This window comes from Leguminivora glycinivorella, chromosome 1, assembly GCF_023078275.1.
Source record: "Leguminivora glycinivorella isolate SPB_JAAS2020 chromosome 1, LegGlyc_1.1, whole genome shotgun sequence".
Taxonomy (NCBI): domain Eukaryota; kingdom Metazoa; phylum Arthropoda; class Insecta; order Lepidoptera; family Tortricidae; genus Leguminivora; species Leguminivora glycinivorella.
Window position 1 is genome coordinate 35,676,594 of NC_062971.1, and position 26,351 is coordinate 35,702,944.

The 26,351-nt window shown below is 41.3% G+C and overlaps 3 protein-coding genes across 6 annotated transcripts in view; all 3 read right to left on the reverse strand.

Annotated features, from left to right (window-relative positions):
• Window positions 1-59: 59 nt before the first annotated feature.
• LOC125225304 (inactive pancreatic lipase-related protein 1-like) lies at window positions 60-6,546 on the reverse strand. The gene is made up of 5 exons (XM_048128952.1): window positions 6,534-6,546; window positions 5,090-5,255; window positions 1,963-2,360; window positions 1,057-1,273; window positions 60-270 (listed from the first exon to the last, which is right to left on the reverse strand). Exons 1-5 carry the CDS (start codon window positions 6,544-6,546, stop codon window positions 60-62), a joined length of 1,005 nt encoding a protein of 334 aa, XP_047984909.1.
• Window positions 6,547-10,157: 3,611 nt separating this feature from the next.
• LOC125225311 (vegetative cell wall protein gp1-like) lies at window positions 10,158-11,228 on the reverse strand. Its single transcript, XM_048128961.1, has 2 exons — window positions 11,221-11,228; window positions 10,158-11,085 (listed from the first exon to the last, which is right to left on the reverse strand). Exons 1-2 carry the CDS (start codon window positions 11,226-11,228, stop codon window positions 10,158-10,160), a joined length of 936 nt encoding a protein of 311 aa, XP_047984918.1.
• The window catches only part of LOC125238487 (protein turtle), a 149,752-nt gene continuing 134,344 nt past the window's right edge, over window positions 10,944-26,351 (reverse strand). Inside the window, exons 9-19 of one of the 4 annotated variants that reach the window (XM_048145858.1) lie at window positions 24,822-25,082; window positions 24,165-24,235; window positions 23,163-23,354; window positions 22,304-22,525; window positions 21,630-21,738; window positions 19,528-19,611; window positions 18,000-18,185; window positions 16,091-16,394; window positions 11,351-11,420; window positions 11,252-11,259; window positions 10,952-11,085 (exon numbers count right to left, since the gene is read on the reverse strand). In XM_048145858.1, the coding sequence (XP_048001815.1) occupies window positions 11,354-11,420; window positions 16,091-16,394; window positions 18,000-18,185; window positions 19,528-19,611; window positions 21,630-21,738; window positions 22,304-22,525; window positions 23,163-23,354; window positions 24,165-24,235; window positions 24,822-25,082 (1,496 nt within the window). In that variant the 3' untranslated portion in view covers window positions 10,952-11,085; window positions 11,252-11,259; window positions 11,351-11,353. Of the gene's footprint in view, window positions 11,086-11,251; window positions 11,260-11,350; window positions 11,438-16,090; window positions 16,395-17,999; window positions 18,186-19,527; window positions 19,612-21,629; window positions 21,739-22,303; window positions 22,526-23,162; window positions 23,355-24,164; window positions 24,236-24,821; window positions 25,083-26,351 lie in introns of all 4 variants that reach the window. The other 3 variants (XR_007178458.1, XR_007178455.1, XM_048145919.1) reach the window with 3 other exon arrangements.

Below are 26,351 nucleotides of genomic sequence, written 5' to 3' on the forward strand. Positions count from 1 at the left end.
GATCCTCTTTGGTTAATAGTAAAACATACACTAACATAGTACAGTAATAGGTCTGATTTCTAATACTCGTCTCCCATGGCGTACTTAGACTGGTTATTAGTATGCAGGTAGTAGTTCCCCTCGGTGCCCAGCGCAGCCGGGGCTCCCATGTCTGCCGTGTCGGTGCTGCACTCTCCGCGCTCGAACGCCTCGTAGTCTCCGCACAGGTAGGACGAGAATGGTGCGCCGCCTTGAATGGATTCTGAGAAGTACTCGTACGCCCGGCTGTGGCTACACGAATCTACAGATTGATAATAAAATACTGCAGGTAGAATTGTAACAAAATCATAACGCTATTTATATTGACCTAAATTGACCTTCTCTGGCCCTTGACAGGAATAAAACTTTTTTCACCACGCCAACTGGTAAAGGCTTTCTTTGCTATTCGAAAACAGATAGCAAAATTGCATTTTATCCACAAGGGGGCAAAGTAATTTCATACAAATTTTGACTCCGATGTCTTAATCTGGCTGCTAGATTTTACCTATAAATGATGATTTTGAATCATAAATATTGAATAAATTGATGGATTTGATTTAGTTTAATGTTATATAGTCATTATTTTGTTCGTGTTGGTGTGGTGAAAAATTTTGTGTTTCACTCGGTGGCAAAGTTTGTTTAACCTTCGTGCCTTGAAACCCTCGCAACGCTCAATATTCCACTTTTTGAACCACTCGCTACGCTCGCGGTTCAATATTGGAATCTTTCGCTTGCTCGGGTAATCAATATTGACACGTACGTTTAAACAACAACTTTGTCTCCTTGTAAAACAAATAACTATAGTCTCCGCAATCTATGGTATCAAAAATCGTCGCTAAATTTGTCTGACTCTACCTAACTTGATCTAGTAGGCCATAGCATAGATATAAGATAAGCTGGAGTAGTCTATTCATTTCTTCCCTAAAATATGCATAAACGTTTTTTTTACGGATGATAAATTGTAGATATTTTAGTAGACCATAACATGTTAATCTACAGCTCAGGGGGTATATGTTTTTTTAGCTCCTTGTGATATACTCTTGCCACTTTACCTCTATGTCCCCGATCGCCTTCACAGCCCGGTTGCGGGGAAGTTCCCCCGTTGGGGTAAAGTCCATGGCCCCGTGGCTGTCGTTGTACCCAAGGACTCCTGCACACGTGTGGATGATGTCGACGAAGATGGCGTCGGTTCTGTCCAGGCGGAAATCGTCCGGCAACTGCGGTAATTCGAACAGCGGACGAGCGGGGTCCAGTCCTAGAAATCAGAACTGACCTAGTTATACCTGAATTATATAAAAGCTTTACAAAAAACTGCAACAATAAAGTGGATAAGTCTTTCACTCTTGTCAAGTTGATGCAGATTTTTTTTGCCATATGCCATATCTATTTGACCTTTGTTTTTGAATCGACATAGAAGGTTTTGCCTATAAGTCTATATATTATATGAACATGATTAATTAATCACCTGGTGAGCCATCCATCCAGCCAGCAAGTGAAAGCCAGTCACATTTATCTGGTAACTGTAGCTACCTTACTTTAGAACCTTACATTTGACGAACGGTCTGGCGCAGTCGGTAGTGACCCTGCCTGCTGCGCCGCGGTCCCGGGTTCGAATCCCGGTAAGGGAATTATTTGTGTGATGAGCACAGATATTTGTTCCTGAGTCATGGATGTTTTCTATGTATATAAGTATTTATATATATTATATATATCGTTGTCTGAGTACCTACCCATAACACAAGCCTTCTTGAGCTTACCGTGGGGCTCAGTCAATCTGTTTAAGAATGTCCTATAATATTTATTTATATTTATTATTTATTACATTCATTGACAGATGGGCGATCTGCTCTCGTTTTAGCCCTACTTATGTTTTCCCATGTTATTTGCTACACGCCAACCTTAATTTTACCAAACACGAAATAACTTATAAAGTATAATTCTTACCAGTGATTCTAAATATATCTTTACTAAAAAACATGCCAGCGTATCCCATTACGTGAGCCCCCAAGCTGTGTCCTGCCAAGTGCATTCGTTCTCCCGTCGTATTATAGTTGTCCACCAACGAATCCAGCACCTTCGCGAGCCGTTTACCCACGTACCGCGTGGATAACACCGCCAACACGTATGACGGTTCCCTTGCCAACTCATGCCAGTCTACTATGATCACGTTCAAATCCGATGCGTCTAAGAAATAGCTCTTCTGCATAAGTATCCAGGTATCATTGCCGCTGGATAACCAACCGTGTGTCAGAGCTTTGGTGTCTCTTGAGGCGTCGAAATACTGGCTCCTTATTTCACCATTCTTTTCTATTTGCAAGTTTTCTGGATCGTTTGGGTTGTTCCTTGGGAAAATAGAAAATAATTTCAATAATGCAATAAACGCGGGAACCCGATGTAGACCCGTTAAAATACACTGGTATTTTAACGTATTTTTTCGGACCCCCCTCGGATCAAAGATCAAATAAGACGGCGATGTTGATTTATGGTGGTTGGTTGGTTGCTACCTCCTAATCGCCTTATTCATAAACGTACTCTAAAGCAACTCTAAAGTTATCAAACTGATAAAGTTCGTTTGTCCCTTTCCGATGTATTGGTGTGATAGAAAAGGGCAAACGTTACGGCTTGACAACTTTAAGAGTACGTTTATGAATAAGGGGGTAAGTTTGTGCAGTCGCCAACTGATTGATTTGTGGGACGGTGGGACCCCTAAAATGCTCTACTGGGGACGCTATTGCACAACACCCTGCATTTTATGATTAAGCACTGAGACTTGGCACAATTTTTTTTAAAATATTAAAAATGTGATATTTTTTTTAACATTATCCTATTTTGTTCTTTCTACACAACATATATCTAAAAGCAATAAATATCAATAAAAAGCCACATTTATGCAGTTTATAAAGATATATAGTTTGTTATATAAATATATTACGAAACGCGAGATAAAAAATAATGAAAATGAAATGTTTAATGTACATTAAGGGTCAGCTTGCATTATTCGATGAGGTGAGGTAAAGGTACTACCCGCTATGCAGTGGAGTTCGTCTAGTAATACAGAAATATACTTATTCTAATAACGTTTACACATGTAGGTATATCACGACCCAGTACAGAAAATTGTAAAAGTCCTATAATATAGTTTATTTTGATTGTAAAATAAAATTGCATGTGACTTATATTGCAAAAAAAATGTCTTAATCACGTTCTCCTCTCCTAAAGCAGTTCTGCATGCATAGGCTTGATGATTTTTTAGTTTACTAGCAGAATTTAGTTACTTTCTTTGGGCCCCCTTAAATCGGTTTTACCGGTTTTATCGTCATATTCTTCCTTTCAGTATCAATGATAGTTAGTTATTGCGCAATAGTGCCATAAAAAATAAACTAGATTCGTATTAGCATTAAACATTAATGATTTTTGAACTAAGACATTGCTTTTGTACAAAGGAGAACCTCAAAAAATGGTCTGACTAGACGAAAACATGTGTATCGGGGCTAGTACTCAAGGCTCTCAAAAAATGTAGCTATTTTGAGTTATTCAAATAAAACAACATGAATAGTCTGAATTTAATTATGTATATATCACAACATCCACTGCATAAGCACATCAGCTCCGAAAATTTAATTTAAAAAGTCTTTTTTTACGATTGCACCTTACGGGGCACTGTTTTTTACACCTGCATCCGACAATTTCGAGGCATGTTTCTGCAGCAACAGGCAACGTTGCGGGCAAGTAGGCTCCCAAATCCCAATTGTTACAGACTTTCGTCCAGCCACAAGTAGCAAATAATGGCAAATTTTGAATTGGGAACCCTTACAAAAATGGTGCAAGGCAGCTTTTGTCGGTGAAATGCTGTTAATTTGGCGGTCTTTTTTGGTTAATAACTATTTTCGGCACTCGTTAACCAAAGTACAGGACGCAGATCTGGAATAATAAATATGTCAAGTAAGAATTATCCATAAATTATGCAAATCATATAGATAACTACTATTTCACAAGATGTATTAGGATCAGATGTATATATCTGACCTATCATATCAATCAATCATTTCATGTAATATAAATAGTTAAATTCAAACTATATAGGAGTATGTTGTTTCATTTGAAGTACTCTAAATAACTACACTTTTTGAGAGCTTTGAGTACCTTTACCTCACCTCATCGAATCATACAAGCTGACCCGTACCGTACATCAAGATCGCCCTGCCACGTCACTTTCATTATTTTTTATCTCGCGTTTCGTAATATATTTATATAATAAACTATATATTTTTATAAACTACATAAATGTGGCTTTTCATTCATATTTATTGCTTTTAGATATATATTGTATAGAAAGAACAAAATAGGATAATGTTATCAAATAGTTATCACATTTAATTTTTTTTATTATTTTTGTATTTTTTTTATTTTAAGTACATTAATCACTAAAATAGCCATAAAATACAATGATTACGGCTTTCGTGTGTTAAAAATAGTGATTATACCTGAAATCATTGACAAAACTTATTGAAATGAGCATTCAAATTACCCTATCGGGCGATGTAAATTATTTTTTATCACTCGTCGTATAATATATTTCTATAACAAATTATACATTTTCTAAAACTAGATAAATGTAGCTATTAAATAATATTTTTTATTTAGAAAAAACCATTACAGTTTTCATAAAATGTGCAATAATATGTATAAAAAAAAATCTCGTTTTCAGATTTTCCCATTTTATTTTGTATTTTTGTTCTAAAATACATTTTTTTGTTCCAAAAATGAATTCCTCGTCCCCCAGTACTCGAACATATCGTCAATTTTCGTAATCAGGGGGCCGATTTTTGAGTCTCACGGCGTTCGAATTCAGAAAATTGTCACTGAAAATAATAGGCAATTCACCGTTTTCAACCGGTATTTTAGTGATAGTGAGACTCAAAAATCGGCCCCCAGATGAAATTGTATACAAGCTACATTTCCGAACTATTTTATTTGGAAATTTTATCGCTTACACCGTGTTTAATAAATTCTGCCATACTTAATTTATATTAATATAGTAAATTAATAGTTGTCCTAATTGTCAAAATACCTGGTGTAGAGGTAAAAATAAACGCCTCCGTACTTCCAGCCCGTGAAATCGTCCGGCAACGCAGAGAAGTTCATAGTGTGCTCGGTTCCATTCTCATCGTAGTAGGTGAGCCACTCCGTGCCGTATCCGTCCGTTCCGTCGTCGGACGATGCGAACCGGATCCCGGCTAGAAATTCGGGTCATGCGCATATTACATTAATGTGGCTTGACTCGGGGGTCGGCAAACCGCAAGTGACCGGCAAACGGGACATAATATTTATTTATTTTTTTCCACATATACTGTTTAGTTTATAGCATGCAATCCTCTTGTCTTGATTGTTCTAATAAATAGGTATGGTATATGTATGAACATACACACTAGACTGTAAGCAAAACAACCTGTGGAAGAGCGGTGTTCTCTTAACACAAAAGTATCTGATATACTTAAAAAGAGGCACCAGCACAGAAATTGTAATCAATATTTTTGTTACTGAATATTTTTATTTTATTTATTTTTTTATTTGAAAGGACTCCTGAAGATAACGGTTGCGGCTTGAGCATCCTAAAAGTGGTGATTACTAGATGTTGTTTTTTTTTGGAGAAAACAGGACTTGTTGGTTTCCTTAAGATACCTATTTTCACTTACCGAAAAGTGACTACTAACATTTCGTACATACCTAAACCTCGGTGCTCGGCGTCCAATTCTTGTGGATAGAATAGAGGACATTTCTCTAAATTCCCAATCCTCTGACCAAAAAAAAACATACCTAAACGGAAAGTTTAAAAAAACATCTTTGTACGAGTCGATATGAAATTACCACGCAATTACTGCTAGGGCAGGCAGGTAATGTTCCTTCATATTGTTGGGTTAGTGTGGGCAAGCAGTGACCTATCCTTACTTATGCCCGTCGAATCTAAGAAGTTCCATATTGGGCCGTGAGGTTCCGTTTGTACGGATATCTCCTAATATGGCGCAGTCGGTAGGATGCGACTTACGACTTATTCAATACATACTCATCTATTTCAATTAGTTTTTAACATGAAAGGCGAGGGCTGTTTCTCCACAGATGTCGTCTCTTTTCCTCTCGATATTGACATTCAATTTGTAACGAATGTCTAGTTTCGAGTTAGTCTAGTTAGTTAGTAATTAATGTGTAATTGTGTAGGTACTGTTACACCTAGTAACAGTATTAAGTAAGCCTTTAGTAACTGTTAAGTCCGGTACTTGTACTTTATCCATACTAATATTATAAATGGGAAAGTGAGTGTGTCTGTTTCTTTGTCCGTCTTTCACGGCAAAACGTAGCGACGAATTGAAGTGATTTTTTATGTGGAGATAGTTGAAGGGATGGAGAGTGACATAGGCTACTTTTAGTCTCTTTCTAACGCGAGCAAAGCCGCAGGCAAAAGCTAGTTTGTCATAAAGTGCAATAATGAAGCTCTGTTCAAACCAAATTTAACTTACCATACACACACATTACCCAGAACAATCTAGAGACGAGTAGGTTGGTGACATCCATTGATAGTAACTGATGGCAAGAGGTTCCAAGCGCGCTCGTATCACCAAAGCAAGAACCGGTAAAAACAGGTTCTAATAAAGGACCCAAAAAGTGAAGTTATGCAAAATATGCATAATGCCATGTCATGTATATTCATACGTTGCCTTATCTTTGACTCGATATATTTATATATCTCGTTTGGAACATTAGAGAAGACTGCACGTTCGCGACGTCTATTTTTTTTATTGAAATTGATATTATTTATGTTCCTTCGGATATAATAGCATTTATAAAGATCTGTGTATCTAAGCTATTTTCGAAAAACTTGGCGTGTTTATTCATGGAACCACGAGCAATGTGATTATAGAAGTAGAATCTCGAGCGTTGTGCGGTTTCCAGGCTGGGAACGCTTCCAATTTTGAAAATGTATTGCGTTAAAAAAATTTTCACCATACCAATGCTCGGAATATACATTCTATTTAGGTATAAAACGTGACAAATTATTATTCTAGAGGGAGGCGATGTTAGGAATGATAAATGATACAAACATTTAATTATAGCAACGTTATTGTATTTTTTATTTTTGAATTGAATCCTTTTTGTGCTTACACAGTAAACACATGATCTCAACACTTACGAACTAAAAATATTCTAAAACGAAAATAATGGTTATTTCGATCGAGTTATAAAAAGGTGGCTTGTGCAAGTAGATGTTTCCACTCGTTCATTTTCGTATCGTGGTTTGTCGGAGTATACCTATCTTAATTTCGTGCTGTTGGAATGATATTTTGAATAATAGAGTAATATTTATCATGTATTGTGCTGAGATATCGTGCAAATGCCTTAATTGTTTATTTATTTACGTTTGGGGTGCCCCTTTTTCCTCCGCGTTACATTTCGCCAATGTGCACGCATATTACTGTTTTTATATAAACCGATATATACGATTTAGATATATTAGTCTAATATATTGCTATCTTTTTCATTTTAGTCTATAGAAATATCGAATGACTTTAGGTTATGCTTCGAAATACTACCTCGTGACATCGCTATACTTTTTAATAAAAACAATAGTAAGTCTTGAAGTTGTGTGCTCTGCGTTAGCGAGTAGATAAGTTAGTGCCCCAACAGCGGTACCTAGAGATAACACTCGTCGTTCCGGTCGTTCACGTCTGATACACATTATCTTACACAGTACGTGTAAGTAGGCCTTCACGAGAAAACAAGTAGGACAGTAGATGGTAATCTACGTTAATACCATATTAAATGTAAATGAATTAAGGGCGTAATAGGGATAATGGAAAAGACTAGATATCACATGGTTTTTGAGCTATATCTAGGTATATTTATTACGTGTATGTATAAGAAATAACCAAGCAATTATTCGTCGTCGCTGTTACGTCGCGCGTATTTATTGAAAAGAACTAAACGCGCGAGGCTAACTCTGCTCTTTACTTCCTGTCATTTCACATTATTCATTTTGTTTCCGTGTAAAGTCGGTTAGGTGAATAAAATTCAGAGCAAGAAAAATCAAAGTAACTACCCGAGGTCGTGAACTGTATCTATGTGTATACCTAAAACAATAGCTAGTGATCGCGTGCGGTAGGTTCGTTATGCGGCAAATAATTGAATTCACGTTACATGAATGTAGGCATTGCCCCGAGTGACGGCGACTCAATTAATCGTATTACATCTATCCTCCTAGACAGTACATCGCTTAAATATCGCCGCGAACGATATGAACCTACGTCGCTCCTTAAATTCGTGCTAAATACATACATCGTGACTCAAAATATTATCAATAATATTACAGTTGGTCAGTCGAAAAAATTGAGCACTTTTTAAAATATTATTAATTATTTTGATCGTGGATTAATTTAATGCACAAATTGTCGACTCTATATACTCTAAGTGTAACGCTATGGCTGGGGTTACCTATCGAACCATGTAAGAAAATAAAAAAAGAACTTCTACCGAGTGTCGTTATACGTATCTTACATCCTAAATCGTCATCGGCAGTGAACTAATGATGCGTCCGTCGGCGCCGGCTCGTCCGCGGCCCGTCCGGGCCGGGTCCGGCGCGGCTCCGGGCCGCGTGATCCCGCGGGACACGGGACGCTCCATGCACGCATATACATAACTACACCTTATTGTAACTACCTATCTATTACTTTACGAGTTATTTTATTTCAATTTCTTTAAAGCGTACATTTTTATTCTTATTTATTAGGAGGTCCTTAATACGAAATTCGTATCATTAACAAAACGTCTGCATTACAAGATCTACAAATAGAGTGCATTATGCGAAACGATAACAAAAAATCATCGATAGGAATTAACTAATAACAAACGTAACTCTAAACAGTCTTGGCTATGACTGGTCAACTATAGGTGGGATCGCTCCAGGAACCGATACAATTACGATGCCTCTGCGTGTTTGTAAGTCAGACGCGGACAGGCTGACGCGGGATATGGAAATGTACAAATCAATTGACTGGACTCCAACACCCGGCCGGCGGCGGCGACGCGCCGGCGGCCGCAGACAGAACCTTACCGTATAAATAAATAAGTGTACAAGATATAATATCTACTTATGCTTTTTTACATATGTACAGAGATTAAAAATTATATAACGTAGGCACATAAATAATAGAATCAATAAATTTGTACTTGAAAAAAAATATAAATTTGAGAATACGAAACATAGTTAATTTGCAACTTTTGAACGTTACGACTAAAAACCTACTTAAAATTACTTTGTTCATATTATATGTATAGCAGAGCGAGCGCCGCCGCCCGCTGCGGGTGGCGGCGCGGCCGCGCTCGCCCGCGTGTAACGTTATCTATCCTTAGTTACAATAATAACTACAATATAATGTTGGTATGAGCGGTGTCGTGGATGCTACCCGCCCATACCTAAAGCGTTTAGGCGGACGCTGCGCGCCCCGCGCGCCCGATATGGCACGTGGATATCTTTTAGTAGGCGTTTACGAGAACTCTCATTTTAAGCCTATGTAAAATCAAAATTAGTTTAAATTTCAGCCAGAAACGTAACTTTATTGATTAATAGATATTTTTGGAATCTAAAGTATGTCAACAGATATGAGAATATCTAGAAAAATAATTGACGATTCGTTTTTGGGGAAGGCGAGCGAGCGGGGCGGACGCGAAGCGCCACGGCATCCACTTTCTACATATGTACTTTAATTATAGCAGTCATTTGCTTCGAGAGACTGGAGTCATCGTTCCCTAAGAGCTATGTTAGACATCTATGGCCCCGCGCACGCGCCGGGGCCGAGGTGGGATCATCTTCTACGTAATAATACGAACGTATCAAATCATAACCGTATCTATTTCGGAATGCCTCTCGAGCGAGTGAAACTCGGGCCGCGACTACTTTCGAGGCGATAATTGTCGGAAGAATCGTGATTGTGCCCATTCTTGCTACATATCCGGCTCGACGTCCGAGTCTAAAAAGGAAGTTTCTACGTAAGTAACCCGTCTAAGCTTCACGAACGAGCCGAGCGATTCGCGGCGTCTCCGCGCTAACGGGACCGAAGATATTCCGGAGAGCGGCGGCGGCGGCGCGCTCAGCACACGCTCTCGGCCGGCGCCGGCGCGAGCGGCGCCAACGGAGAGAGCGGGGACAGCGGCGACAACGGCGACAGCGGGTACACCGCCAGCGGCGACAGCGGCGGCTCGGGCGAGCGCCGCCGCAGCGCCTGCCGCTTGCGGAACTCCAGGAACTCCTCCTTCATGGCGCGCACCCGCGCCTCCACGTCGTCGCGCGCGCGCGGCCGCCGCTCCGGCGTGGACGGCGTGGGCGTGCGCGTGGCGCGGTCCCACTCGTAGTGCACGTCCACCGAGCCCGCGTCCGCCGCCGAGCCGGGTCGCAGGGAGGGCGCGGGCGCGGGCGGCGGCGGCCGGTAGGGCGGCGGCCGCCACTCGGCCAGGCTGCTGCGGTTGTGCGCGGAGGAGGAGGCGTTCTTGCTGCCGAAGCCGCTGGAGGAGGAGCGGCTCTCGGGCGAGGCCTCGTGCGGCGGCGGGCGCGGGTGGCGGTGGTGGGGGTGGGGGTGGGGGCGGGCGGGCGCGCGCGCGCGCGGGCGGAAGGGCTCGGGCGGCGTGGGGAAGGAGCCCTCGGCGGAGCTCGGGAAGGGCACGGAGCTGAGGTCGGACACGTGCAGCGGCGACCACGGCGCCCACGGCGGCCAGGGCGGCCAGGCGGGCCAGGGCGGCCAGGGCGGCCAGGCGGGCGAGGAGGCGCGCGGCAGCGGCGGCGCGGCGCCGGCTCGCAGCGGCGCGCGCAGGCGCGGCAGGAAGCCGCCGTCGTCGCTGGACGAGGGCGCGGGCGAGGGCGAGGGCGAGGGCGAGGGCGACGGCGGCGGCGGCAGGGACCCGAGCGACGGCGCCGGCGCCCAGTACCCGCGCGACCCGCGCCCGCAGCGCGACGCCGGCCACACCCAGTTGGCCGTCAGCCGTAGGCACTGCACTAGACTCGATATTCCGCGTTCACTAAATCTGTAATGCACATAACATTATTTTTAATCACACTTTTTTTTTAATTAGCTACGGATGACTAATTGTTAGCCCGAATTGAATGTCACAGAACTGGGCTAGCGATCCAGTGACCGTAAGTTCGAGTCTCATCAATACCGGTACATTTTATTCACTATTTCAAACTAACCTGACTTCCTATTTCGAGTAGCGGCAGAAAAAAGAAAACGATATCAATTAGATTTCCATCATTGACCACATCACAAATCACTAAATGAACAATACTCACTTCTTAAAAGGCACTTGAGTGCTGTCGTGGGCCCGCAGATCCGTCAACCGGGCCGCTACCATGTTGTATGCTGCAAGCGGATAATTTCTACACGTTAACGTAGCGTCGTCGTCCCGTCACGTGCCCGTGTCGGACCGGCCCCGCCACCTCACACACCACCATATTGTCAACGTGAAAGCGGCAAGGATATGAGAGTTCGCAGCTAACCGACTTAACAGTCTTAACACGGGTTGTAATTTTCTCGATTTTTATCACTTTATTACTTTTAAGTCTCTTAATTAATTAATAGTTATTTGTTATACAAAGGGGGCAAAGTTGTATTTTAACGCCGAGTTGAATTGAAAAACGAGCAAGCGAAAGGATTCTATAGTTGAACCACGAGCGAAGCGAGTGGTTCGAGAATAGAATCCTGTACTTGCGAGTTTTTTAACACACGAGAAGTAAAATACATTTGCACCCGAGTGTAACACAAAACTTTTCCCCTCACTATAACGAGGAAACTACAACGCAAAAAATTGCGTTTATCACTGCTTCCAGTGGTTCCATAGGTGGTAAATCATCTTAATTACTAGATTCACCTACTTTTATCAATTTTAAAGCAGTTAATTTGACTTTATTCAAGGTCAAATTACTTTACCCACTAGTGGATAAAATGCGTTTTTACCCGCTGGTATTAAAGGACAAAACACGTGTTTCCGAGCTAGTGAGGGGAAAAATAATTTTGAAATTAACCTTCGACGTCGAGGATGATGTTCTTCTTAGAGCCAAGATGTGTTACAATTTATAGGTAACCGACCTAAGTTGGTGCTTAACCAGTGTTGCTAGTTAATTTGTATTAGCATTTTATATAATAAGAATATTGTCTTCGGTTACCGCGATAGTTACCTACTCATGAAAAAAAAAACTATGGAAACGGATTAAATCGCGTATAGTGTATTTACAATTCATCTCGACGTTTCGAACACTTTACAGCATTCGTGGTCAACGGGTGACTGAGGAAAATTTACAAAATTTTATAGTTTTATTTCCGTCCCGTTCACATCTATTCCAGTAAAATTTCAGTCCAGTGAATGCCGGTGGACTTTATATTTAAAGGTACCTTGACTTTATGTACCTATTCTTGACGAAGACTATCTCACTATGCATTTTATTAAAATAAGAAACTATCACAAAATACATATTTGGTAACGTAGCAAGTAGCCACATTGGTACTCAAGGTGGTCTTTCGAGCCGGATCAATTATTTATCGTCAGGTAAACTCGAGAACTTTCATATCGGTGCGATGATACCCAATATTAATGGAAAGCAAAATGACTTAATGGTTAGTAATTGCGTGTGTAACCACAGTCGGGGACCTATTTCATGTAGTTTATAAATACACAACATACGAAAACAACTAACGGTTGTTGCCGACATCAGACTCCTTGTCAAATCAGTTGTATCAATTAATTTAAACGTACAAGAGTAAGCTATAGCTATATATGTATGTGTTTTTGACATAAAATAGGTCCTTGGAATGACATCAAGCGGGTTTTTATTTAGTGCTTCAGTCAAATAAATTAAAATAATCGAACATCTGAAGATGAAATTGCTGAAAATAGTGCTGGATTAGACAAATAGGCAAAGGAAAAGGCAAAATTATTGCACAAGTATCAGCCCTGTTTCCATGGATTTATTAAATTTAAATGTTTTAAGGATAATTTCATATCTCCTCGGAAACAGAACTCAGTAATATAAAAAAATATTATCTTTATTTTCATAAAAAAATCATAACGTGGCTGCATACAAAGTAGCAGACGTTATTATTTTAACGTGTGCTACTAAGTTTACATCCGTAAAAAAACACAGGAATTGACTATGTGCATGGATTTGGAGATATCGAGTCGCTGTAAGCCGTTGGTGTAAACTATTTCTGTGTGGATGACACGAGGGGCGTGTCATCAAAGGGGGCGTCCATTAATCGCGTCATACTGTATAGGGGGGGGGGGGGGTCATAGAAAAATCACCAAATATCACCATGGGGGGGGGGGGGGGGGGGGGGGGGTCAGGAACATATCACGTGTATTTTTTTTGTTCCTGTGTGATACACTGTGTTATAGTTAGTAAACAAAAAATCATATTTCTGAGCAATTTTTTTAATATATCAACTTTAACATAACCAGACTGTCAAAACCTGAGCTGAGTTTTAAAAATTCATGCGCCGTAATTTGCCTCGCAGTTGGCACTTGCGTTGTGCAGTGCAAAGAGCAGCTGGGTGCAAAACGGTTATTATTAATTTTCAAAGATTTTTTTTTAGTTTGCCCTCATCACGTATACCTACTTATAGACGGACGGTCAACCATCATGGCACTAAATATTTTGTTAAGAAAAAAACGCCGCTTTTGGGTTTCTGGTGAAAGAAACTTGCGAATGTTGGATTATGTAGAAATGTGTATTTTTTAAACTATCCCTTCACTAGAACTTGAGCTGGTCCAAAATGTGACATGAAAATCCAACATTCTGAACGAACATAACGAAGAAAATAAATCTCCTAACATGAGCTACGCGTCGTTGAGGAGTTCCGTTCTGCTCATCATCAGTAGTTCTACTGCACCAAATGTCACTGTTCTATACTGTTCTTATAAAAATAACAAAGTCACTATAAGTGTGCCGTTGAGATTTGAGGAATTCAGTTCTGATCATCATCAGCAGTTCCACTGCATCAAATGTCACTCTTCTGGACATAAATGCATGCTGTTCTCATAAAAACACAAAAATCACTATATGTATGTATATACATTCTACTACTATTACTACTTATTGGCGCAGCGACCCAAAATGAGTCTTGGCCTCCGACACGAGTGTACGCCAATCATCCCGATCCTTAGCGACGTCCCTCCAGTTGTATGCTTGGAGATCGTGTATATACATTCAGTCAAAAAAAAAACATTAAAAAAAAACAGACGAATTGAGATTTGGGCGGCGGTTAAAAAGGCGACAAATTTCACAAATGTTGGGCTCAACGGCTAATTGTCTTCATAAAACCTGTCCCTTCCTAAACCTTGACGTTGTTGGCGGAATCATCGACGAGCCATAACACTTAAAAATTTATTAAAGATGTAAGGGCCAATGTTCTCGGCATCCAAGCTCTTGCTTGGAAGGCAAAACAAGGTGGAACTGGTATGGATACCGGGACACGAAGGCTTCATTGGCAATAAAAATGCTAATGAACTTGCCAAGGCCGGATCTGAAGACAACAGGCAAAAGACAACTCCAAATTATAACGGGGGTGTTCACAGGCCATTACGGGGTCAAAGGAATCTTGGCCAAGATGGGACACGCTGATAACACGGATTGTCGCATGTGTGGAGGAGAGGAAGAGACCGTCAGACATCTAATGTGTGAATGTCACGCCCTCGCCAGACAAAGAATGAAGAACTTTGGAGCAGGCTACCTGGTACCAAAGGACTTCAGATAGCTACCCATGAGCCTCATCATCCGATACGTGGAGATGGTCGAGAAGCTCTTGAATAGCTGAAGGATCTTAGGATCGTAGGGGGTAGTGTATCCGGAAGGGCCCCCGCAGATTTAAGATAAGATAAGCTAAGGGCGAAGGTTTGATTCCCTAAGAAAATTTGAATTTCGCTCCATTTTTAGTGCCAAGATTTGGTTGATTCGTTGATTCATGTATTCAAAAAAAATCTACTTAAGTTGCCAAAAAATTACACGTCATATTGGCCGGGGGGGAAGGGGTCCTGAAAATATCACCAAAGATCACCATGGGGGAATGACGCGATTAATGGATGCCCCCAAAGATATTTTACTTGTGGCGTATGACACGCGAGGCATCTCGTGTGTCATTTTAAAATCGACAAAAGTTGTTCGCTGCCACAGCGCAAAGTTTTCAAAAAACGGACGCAACGAATCAGCGAATTGATGAAATACATTTTGAATTTTCTTATTTCGCACAGTGCACATAACCAATAAAATATTAAATCATTAGAACAGGCTAAATCATAAAGCATGCATTTTCGTCAAAATTACCAGAATGACGAAAAAATTGTAAAAATGTAAGTTAGAGCGGCAGCATGCGTGTAATGTTCGATGGAGGCACGATGCTTCACCGACAATATGGCAAGTTAGTGATCGCAGTCTCGCACTTTCCACCATCCACGTGGTTTGGAGACTGCTTTTGCGCTTTATTGACGCTCTCTCGCACTTAGTTTCGTTTAATTTTCATCTGTTAAGTTGTGAAAACAGAATACTAAAAAAGTTACGTAGATTTTAAGTTTATAATTACTTTCATTAGGGTTAGGCTGCAGTGGCCACACCAATCTAAAAAGTTTCTCCAAAAAATACTTATTAGTCTGTTATTATATGATAATATGTTATTCCAGTTACTTATACCTACTAGCTTAGAAAACGTTTGATTCTTTAGAAGAGAAGTCACATTTCTCGTAAGTATTTTACTTATTTATTTTGACTATAAAACGAAGTTGACATTTATTGGAGAGTGGAAATAGGTAAACCATAAATTGCACAATTGAAAAATGAAAAAAATGAAAAATGATTTATTGGTTAAAGGTTGTATAAAACCAAACAAGAACCTTGTAATATAAAATACTTGTGCCACATTACTTATCCATTATTATTATTATTCCGAAACAAGTTCAGTAATGAGTAGGTAATCAAATGACTTTAGTCATTTTTTAATCTTAAATATTTCTTTTAGAAAAAATCTTGAAATTGATAAAATCTCACGTGAACACAAACTGCCAACAGTCTAAGTGCGAGAGAGTTGGCGCCGGTGGCGGAGCCGGCGTCGGCCGCTGCTCACCTTTCTCCTGCTTGCGCCTCTTCCTCTTGTTGCAGATCTTGACCGCGCACACGGACAGGATGATGGCCACGATGAAGAACAGGATCCCCCCCACCACGCCGGCCGTGATGGCCTTGTGCTTCACGCGCGCTGGCACGGGGAACTTCACCTCCTCGGAGCTCTCGAAGCTGGATGCTGAGTTCGCGAGCACGCGGAAGTAGTATGTGCGGCCGCCGACTAGGTTTTTCACTGGAATTGAAGAGAAATGGTAAGAAAATGTATTAAATTCCTAACTGGAAAAAACGTAAAAAGTGATATAGGGTAAGGCAGTCACGACGAATAATGTAGGGGAGAGTGGGGGAAACACGGACGGCGGGTAATTTCGGACGCACGTGTTCTACTATGTTAGAAAGAGATAGCGATCATTTCGAATGATGCAATCTGCAGCCGACTCCAAGGCCAGTGCCAAACAGACAGTGTCAAAGAGAGGGCGCGCTCGCTGTTCAAGGTAAATAAATTGAAAGTTTTTTGACTAATTTCATCTAATTTTTTCGAAAAAGTGAATGTGTGTGTCGTACTGTAGGAATGTTATAAAAGTTTGGTGTTTTTTTTTTGTGAAATAACATCTAATTGGAGAATGTTTTGATGTGTATGTATCATGCACGGCGTGGTTCTAACCTCAAAAAAAATATTTGTATTTAATTTCTGGGCGAGTCGGCTAATGGCGGACGATTTGAGTTGGGTAAACTCGGACGTCCGTAATTATCCCTCAATAATTTAGTACTGGATGTTTGCACCTTTAATTTAAGTTTTGTAGCTGATAGTCTAATATCACAGCTTAATTCCTAATAATTTACAGATATACCGATTTACTTGAGGTTTTGAATATATTTTTTCATTAATTTAGGCGTCTTTTGTACCTTTCTAGAGGGATAATGCACCATACTAAGGGTATTTTTTTATTACATTTAATAATTCATATTTCAGATGCCGAGACATTACCAAAGAAAGACTGAGACTAAATATAGATTAGAGGACTTAAAAAAAGCCGTAGAGGCTGTCAAAAACAAAAGTCTGTCACTAGGAAAAGCGGCTACAGTTTATTGTGTTTCAAAGACCCCCATGAAAAATGCTTGAGCAGAAAAGGAACAAAAAAGGAAGAGAAAAGAGCAAGATAAAACAAATGAGAAGCCTGCAAAGAAAAATGTAAGCACAAAAGGCAAGAAAAATACAAAAGCATCTAATAATAGTAAAGAAAGAAAAAGGCAGCTACGATACCAATACAGTATTTTTGTCTAATTTATGATGAAAAATATGTGGAGCCAATCACCGAAGATTATAAATGTAACTTGTGGGCCCATGAGAAGTGTGCAACAGGCGAATTATTTATTTATTTATTATTAAAGTACGTCCGTGGTTACCCCATTAAGCATCCGAAATTACCCCATGTTACGTGGGGTAATTTCGGACACCAGAGGTTTGGTATTTTTGTTATAACTTTTTTTAATTCTATTATTGATCTCTTTTGACTATGAGAAAATGAGGCTGATTAGTTACACTAATTAATAAATAACTTTTGTTATTTTATTTGGTTTTGTTTTATTCCAATTCTCCCTTAAGTATTCGCAATTACCCCACTCTCCCCTATCTATTGAAATTAGCTACTCGTAATACCTACGCTAAAACCTTTTGTTGTGACAGACGCGACTTCTGGATATGCTCTAAGAATGGAGCTCCTGATGGTTTAAGGAAACAGAAGGTTAACTGTTTCTTGTGCCTTACTGGGGAAAGGTTCCTTTTCCCAGCTCGAAGTAGTGATGCCGGCAGATATCTTGATAGTGCATGAATTATTACCGAGGTAGCTGGTCTCCTCCGGGCGGATCTGGCCGCGGTTGAGCGTCTTCCAGTGCGCGTCGGTGCGGTACTTGATGGTGTAGTACTGAACTAGCGACGCGCGCTCCAGCGGCGCTTGCCACGTGATCAGGAACCCATTGTGGACCTCGGTCACTGTCAGGTTGCGGGGGGGACCCGATTTTGGACCTACACATACAGAGAGTGTCAAAGACTGGGTGTATCTTTCGACGGCAGATATCTAACAAAATAAAACAGCTTTGTTATTGCAGCTATCAATTAAATAACGTAGGTCAGCAATTCCCGTCAACTTTGTACAATAATTAAGGGAAAAGTTAAATTTGTTTTTATTAATTCCTATTTTGTTACCAAGATTTTGTTGGTTAATTGAGATTTTATTAAGTTTTATTTCGTCATTAAGGTTCTCTAGTATCTATATTTTCTTAATTATAACAATTATCCTGTATATATCTTACGAAAGTCGAATTATATTACTAAATGTTGGTAACAAAATAGGATCAATTAAAATTTGCTGACGTGGCATTGTACAAAGTTGACGGGAATTGCTGAGGTAAGCTCTAGATGAGCTATTAGTGTGCTAAAATAAGGTTTAATCTGTAGAAAAAAAACGAATTGGGTAATACGTAACTGTCAAAGTTTATTTGTTTCATTTGAGCATGCAGTTAAAAGTAACTAAATTAATATCACATTAATAACTCAATTCCATACCATACATATCTACTAAAACGACATTCTAAAAGTAGGTATACCTAATACCTACCATCTACAGTGTATTAGTAGCGTGCAAAATATATCTAATTCATTAGTTGAGGCCTTAATCCTTTTAATCCCCGATATAACACTTTTTGTGTATAGTCAGTTCGAAAAGAGAAGAGTCACAAAATATATAGGGTCTCATATATTTCACGACTCTTCAATTTCCGAACAGACTCTAAATAATAAGTAAAAAGAATGGCAATGGAACTAAAAAATTGGCAACATCGCAGTGTCGTCCAGTTTCGTTACATATTATATATTTAACTAAATGGGTGAACCAACTTTTTCTTGTCTGTTAATGCCATGGTTACGGTCTCCTAAGTCATGCTGGTTTTATGCAAAATTATGCTATTGTACTTAAACTATGCAAACATGCATTTGCCATGCCCTTTTCTTAATTTGCCACCTAGAAACATGGACTATATGCATGCTTGCATAATTTCAGTAGCATAATTTTGCATAAAACCAGCGTGACTCAGGGGACCGTAACCATGGCAATAACAGGCAAGAAAAAGTTGATTCACCCAAATACAATAATGATAAAGGGTGGAAAATTAAAAAGAAAACGATGTGCTACTTTTGTCATAGGTATTAAAATGACACGCCTGGCGTGTCATATCTACGCCATACGTAAAAAATCTTGATGACACGTCTCTCGCGTCATCTGCACAGAAACGCTTAATTTTTGTTCTTTTTTACCGTTGTTAAGGCCTCAACTAACTCCACAATCTAAATCATGCGTGTGTGTGAGTACCGGTAGCCTCGGGTGCGGTAGGGAACACCTTCTCGTCGGGCGGGCCCGCCGGCGTGGCGGCCGGTTTCGGCTTGGCCCCCACATCTACAACCAGACACACCTCTAACCCGTCAGGAACTAAACTTTACTTCCTTCCACCTTCAATATGAACAGAGATGTCGACACGCAACGGGTTTTAAGGCTTTTGAACGCCAAGAATACTTAAACCAGTGGAACACCAAAAACACATCAATCAGTCGCCGCAAAGAACACCTGAAGGCGTTGCTAATAGTCGTCGTTATGGGCAGCAGGATACCTATAGCCTGTGCGTTTTCACATCATCCGATCCGATATCAGATGTTGGAAGGATTTCAATGGAAAAAATCCAAGATGGCGCCTGTAATGTATGGGCACACCTCGGACACTGGCGATCAAATATATGAAAGAGGTGCGTTCCTAGCACACAGTTTAAGGTGAGCGTCAGGACCCCTGGACCACTACAGATATTTGATGTTTAGTACATACTAAAATTTAGTACCTATTTGATACTATTTGGTACCTGAGTACATATATTTGGTACCTCCACTGATATCGAAAAATCGAGCAAATAAAGTGGCCAGACATTCTGACGTCAGGATGTCTGGACCATTTTTGGTTTACATAGTTCTAGACAACACTACTAATTGATATCTTAGTCAATATTTACTACCTATTTGGTACCTGTCAATATATTTTTTTCAAATTTTTTGGCGTACCAGAAAAAAGTTATGACGGAATTTAAAGTTGTGAGCCCGGCCGTGCCGTTGAAGTATGTAGCGCCAGTCAAAAGAATAGAGGCAAATCCACCTGCCCTCCTGCGCGTCAACTTAAAAAGGAATTTATTTTTAGGCACTCGCACATCATCTCTACTGACTAGTGGCATTAATATAGTCGAAATATAAAAGTAATTAGTGTAATTACACTAGTTTTCAACTTTAAATTCCATCATAACTTTTTTCTGGTACGCCAAAAAAATTTGAAAAAAATATATTGACAGGTACCAAATAGGTAGTAAATATTGACTAAGATATCAATTAGTAGTGTTGTCTAGAACTATGTAAACCAAAAATGGTCCAGACATCCTGACGTCAGAATGTCTGGCCACTTTATTCGCTCGATTATTCGATATCAGTGGAGGTACCAAATATATGTACTCAGGTACCAAATAGTATCAAATAGGTACTAAATTTTAGTATGTACTAAACATCAAATATCTGTAGTGGTCCAGGGGTCCTGACGCTCACCAGTCTAAGCTCGTGTAGGTGAACGCGTATTACGCTTGTATGAGTGACATATGACAGGTCGACTGTTCGCGTTTTTGACAGGCGGTAACTGTGAGATAACCGAGAGGGGGTGGGCGGCACTTTCAGCGGGGAGCGGGAGTGGCCATACTGTACGATAGTACTCTTTATTATACTGTGGTATGGGATATCGGTCTGACATCCGATATCAGATCGGATAATGTGAAAACGCACTGATGGCGTATGCTGTCAAAGCAACCTTCAAATTTTCAAGAAAGCTAGGTTTATGTTAAATACTTAGGTGTATAAGTGACGTTTTCGTTCTTGGTGTAAAGCGTTCAGACTTATTACGCCATGCCTATGGCACTGGTCCCACCGCGAGCTAGTAAACTATGAGCGATCGGCTATAAAAACGAACAAAAGATAATCACTCTCGTGTAAATAAAAGAGGCATGGCGATGTTTATAGTTACTCGCCCAGCGGTGAGATAGCGATCCAATACAATGTTAGTGCATAATTTTGATTCCAGGGTACGTAGCCGAATGGCACAAACGCTCACGAAACGAAACGCTCGTAGATATCTATCTCTATCGCTCTTGCGTATTGGCGCGACAGAGCCAGACTAACTTTCGCGGCGTTTCGTTTTCGTTTCGCGTCGCAGAAATGCCATTCGGCTAAGGCACCAGGTGAATTTCTGCGTGCCTAGTTTAACCATGTGCCACAAGGACCTTTAATCTCCAATTATATCACCAATTATTTCCCTTGCTCTGTAAAACAACTTGTAAGTCTATGAACGGGGCTCTGTGGACCTACGTGTTAGTTATTATACTTATTATTACTTACCGAGAGTCCGAATAGTGATCGCTTTGCTCATCATTCCTTCTCCGATCGTGTTCTTGCTGTTCACTTGGAATTCGTAGGTCGTTCCTGGTTGTAGGCGGTTTATCGTTACCTGAATCAATAAACAGTTGTAATATTATCCATACTAATATTATAAATGGGAAAGCGTGTGTGTCTGTTTGTGTGTCCGTCTTTCACGGCAAAACGGAGCGACGAATTGACGTGATTTTTAAATGGAGATAGTTGAAGGGATGGAGAGTGACATTAGGCTATTTCAAACGCGAGCGAAGTCGCGGACAAAAGCTGGTAAACCGAATTAACCGAATATAAAACTTTATATATGCTTACAAAAATGTAGACTTGTCTCTTGTCAAGTTTCAAACAGCGCACCATGAACCCAAATTATTGGCAACATCGACTATTTTGTCAAAACGTCACTCGCTCGCGGTCGCGCGTTAAGTACCTACACGCTAGCCGTTCATTCGAATGAACAAGTGGTCGAGGGGCGCCTATGTAGTCGCGTGGCACGTACCTACTATTCTTCTAAGCTTTACGTAGTAACTCATTAGTATTAGTTAAATAAAGCGTAGGTATTTGTCGTTTTGCGGCAAGTGAAGGATCTGTTACGTTAGTAACTTATTAATAATCTGTGGTACTACTCAGTTTAAAAGACTCACCGAGGTAGCACCAGAGGGCGTGACGGGTACTTTAGTCCACTCCGAGAAGCCAGCCTCGCGATGCCAGATGGTGTAGTCCTGCTTGTAATCCGGTCCGCCCGCGTAGCCAGGTTGCCAGCGCAGCGTCACTTGGAACTCGGTGGCCGTGCCGGTCACGTTGTAGGGCGCGTGAGGCTGCGTGCCCTCGATCACCAGTTGGGTGTCCGCTGTGATTGTTGCCACCTGGAAGCGGAAATGTAAAACTCGTCTTTTAATCATCCAATATTAATAAAGCCCGCTTTCCACCGTGAGCGAGTAACGAGCGAGATGGTTATAACCAAACTGAGAAATAATAGCGAGCTTCTAGTGGTCTCATTATGTTGCCTCCTAAATAGTGTAATCGCGACTTCTGAAGTCTGCTAAAGTCCCATCGACGCATCGATGGTAATATTCCCCCGCTAAGGTGCGCACTTGCGACTTTTGTAGCGGTAAACTGTCATGCTACTGATTCTCCACGGTTCAATCTGGCAACAAAGCTTATCTTTCATTATTCGCGACGCATTGTTGCATACCTCGTTAGCCGCGACGCACTGGTAGATGCCAAAGTCCTGCCGCCGCAGTGTGTCGATGGTGATATTCCCCCCTAAGACACGCACTCGCGACTTCTGTAGCGGTAAGCCGTCGCGCCGCCGCCACGCCACTGTCCTATCTGATAGTATAGCTCACCTCGTTAGCCGCGACTCACTGGTAGATTCCAAAGTGCTGTCGCCGTAGTGTGTCGATGGTGATATTCCCCCCTAAGGCGCGCACTCGCGACTTCTGCAGCGGTAAGCCGTCACGCCACCGCCACGCCACTGTCCTATCTGATAGTATAGCTCACCTCGTTAGCCGCGACGCACTGGTAGATGCCAAAGTCCTGCCGCCGCAGTGTGTCGATGGTGATATTCCCCCCTAAGGCGCGCACTCGCGACTTCTGCAGCGGTAAGCCGTCGCGCCGCCGCCACGCCACCGTCGGTCGCTGAGTGCCCTCCGCTTCTTGCGCCTCACAGTGCATCTCCACGCTCTCGCCCACCTGATACAAAGAATACTTTTTTAACACATTCACTACCAGACTAAAACATTGCGCACTACGTCAGAAACCGGACGTTATCTATAGGTTATGTTATAACCGCCCGCTTGTATGGCGACTAGGCTTGTGTAGGACATGTACTAATAGTACAAAAGACACGATTCCCTGCACTGTACTAGACCGAACTACTCCCAAATGATTCTGCTCTCTAGTACATTTAGTACACTCACACACGCGCAACGAATGGGAGCGAAAGGAGCGAAGAGCCGAGGAGTGACAATGACAGCAAAGCGATCCATATGATCCGACCGAAACCGACCGAGAGCGCGCGAAAACGGCCGATCAGCTCTCGGCTAGTACGAGCGAGCGTTACTGTACGTCATATGCACAATTTGTCTTTCGCTCTCTCGGTGTACTACTGTCCTAAATGTCCTAAAAGAACGAACTAGTACACTTCGGAGATCGTACTAGTTGGGAGCGATCTTTTCAGTGAACGAGCAGGCACAACTCTAATGGCGACTATTCGCCCAGCGGGTTATCCGGCATCTAAACAATGTACGAGTGCCTATCAGGCTAGCAAAAATTGTTAAAGTCAACGATATACATACTATATATTCTTAAATTTCGGATCAACGTAAGTTAGGTAATAAAATTAAGAGATCTGAAGCCCAATTTTTCAAAGCCAGAAGTTACAAGCGGTAGCCTCTTTTCAACTTGTCATATTAGACAGCGACTACCTAGGTACCACTTGTACTTATATTGGGATTGGGACACTGGTCAAATTATATGCAAAAGCAAAAACAGAATATTTACCTTTCTTTGGTACAAGGGTTCTGGCTCCACTGTAAATGCTGGCGGTTTCCGTACTAATACTTCCATCGGTCCTGTAAAAATAAAAACACAATTAGGCATTCATAATAGTATTTTAAGCAACAGGCGTTTAAAGGAGGTCAAAAAAGACGAGTGGCGTGGGTAACAATTTGAGGCGAAGCCGAAAATTGTTATTAAGACGCCACGAGTATTTTTTGACTCAGTTAAACACCGTTGCATACAATACTTTTTCTACGACCATGCACATACTTTTGAATAGTTTTCTAGAATAACTTTCGTGAAATTCGCACTGTTTCCTAAAAGTATTTTGACTTGTCCTCTGCAATGTTTCTGCACTCACCCTGTCGCTCGCACTCCCCCGCGCCGCCGCCCGCCCCCGGCCGGGCCCGCTATATCCGTTAACGGCTACCTAAAAATGCTGTAAGAGCTATATCGTATGCGTGGGTACGCGGGGCGCCGGCCGGGGGCGGGCATCTTTTATGTAGGGTTTTAACGATCTATGCACGACACGGTAAATGACGAATAACAACACGGTAGAAAAAACAATTTAAAAGACGATTTCCCTGGTCTGGTAGGATTCAATGCCATTGTCTTTGGTCCATATCACATAGTATTTAGAAAATTTAGCATGGAACGTACCTGAGGATCCTTGCGTGCCCTGCGCGTTATACGGCGTGCAAGTATATCTGCCCTGATGGTTCTGGTTGACACGGGTGAAGAGCAGAGATCCGTTGTTCATGATGACGATGTCCTTGGTCTGGTAGGGTTCGAGGAGGCGCTTGTCCTTGGTCCAGGTCACGTATTGGAGAGGGGGGTTGGCCTTGATGTAGCACTGCACCACGCCGGCCAGGCGGAAGGGCAGGTATTGGACTGTTGGCGTGAATGTCACCTTCGCTGGGTCTGGAATGGAGGAGATAAGTTAAGAACACTTTTATATTAATGGCGTTATTCATAAACGCTTTAGAAACCTGTATTATCTGTCATGTTGATTTATTTATTTGTGAAAAAGGAACAAATTACTTTTTAACTAATCAGTTCAGTAAGCCAGGAGGAAAGCGAGCCCGCAAACGCCCCGTACACACCTGGAGGCGGAGCGTAGAGAACGAGCTGAGGGAATATGGACTGAGCTGGAACGAGGCCAAGGCGGTGGCTCAAGATAGAAAGGCGTGGAAGGATATTGTGGAGGCCCTGTGCACCTAGGTAATGGGGTGCCTTAGGACGTCCAACAACAACAACAACAACGGTTCAGTAGCTTTTTTAATTAATAAGGTTAGTGTTTTTAATCGTCATAATACCATGGAAATTTGACATTTCCAAAAACATTTGTACAGGCGAGGCTGTCAAAATTGCTGCAAACTAAGCTTGGTATGACTCTAACACTCAGTATAAACATTTTTTCTAAATGGAAACAAACTTTGAAATTTGAACCATCAAATATAGTGCTGAAACTACAAAAGCGGACTAAAAGGAGGAGGAACATCAACTTCGTTTAATAACGAAGTTAATAGCTCACAAACGGTATAAAGTAACTCAGCTCCTTACGAGACAGTTTCCAGAAGCGAAGCTAACTGGACCTAGACTAGGTCCTAGTTGACCTAATAACGTAAGTCATTGAGCCCGCTCCGGCTTATGTCAGGGAAGTAATTACATTAGGTTACCATGCTGAGAGTTTCTATGTAATATAATATGTTATGTGTGTGTTGTAAGACATCACTATCCTCTTTGGTAAGACTGATCGGTGAATTTAGAACCTATAGAGCCAAGTCAACGATAGCAGGCCTGTCCCACTCGCGCGTGTAGGCATCGAATTGTAAGTACCCCTCGCGAGGGGCAAATCAGTAGGGCCTCACGGGGGTGCGGTGACGCACGCGCGAGAGTTGTTCGTCGCATACCTACGTACTGATTCGACCGCTGTCACAGAATTGATATTTTATCGTGAATATCGTGATACGTACTATTTGAAACTTCTTTTTACAAAAATAACTAAAGGGCGGAATTATTCAAGGCCTTGGAGTAGGTATAATATCAGGCCTGATTCAATTAAGGTACCTATCTAAGTACGCCTAACTGGTTACACGAGAATTTATTAGAATTAAACCTAAATACCATTAATATATATCTTAGGTTTTTTCGAGCTAAAGTAGAGCAATATAAAAATGTAGTAATTAA

Bases quoted from the DNA above. Each gene is read 5' to 3' on its own strand.
- LOC125225304 (XM_048128952.1), bottom strand. The intron at 2,361-5,089 runs GTATTTTGACAA...TATTTTCCCAAG, and splicing joins TATTTTTACCTCTACACCAG to GAACAACCCAAACGATCCAG. The intron at 271-1,056 runs GTATATCACAAG...AGATTCGTGTAG, and splicing joins ATAGAGGTAAAGTGGCAAGA to CCACAGCCGGGCGTACGAGT.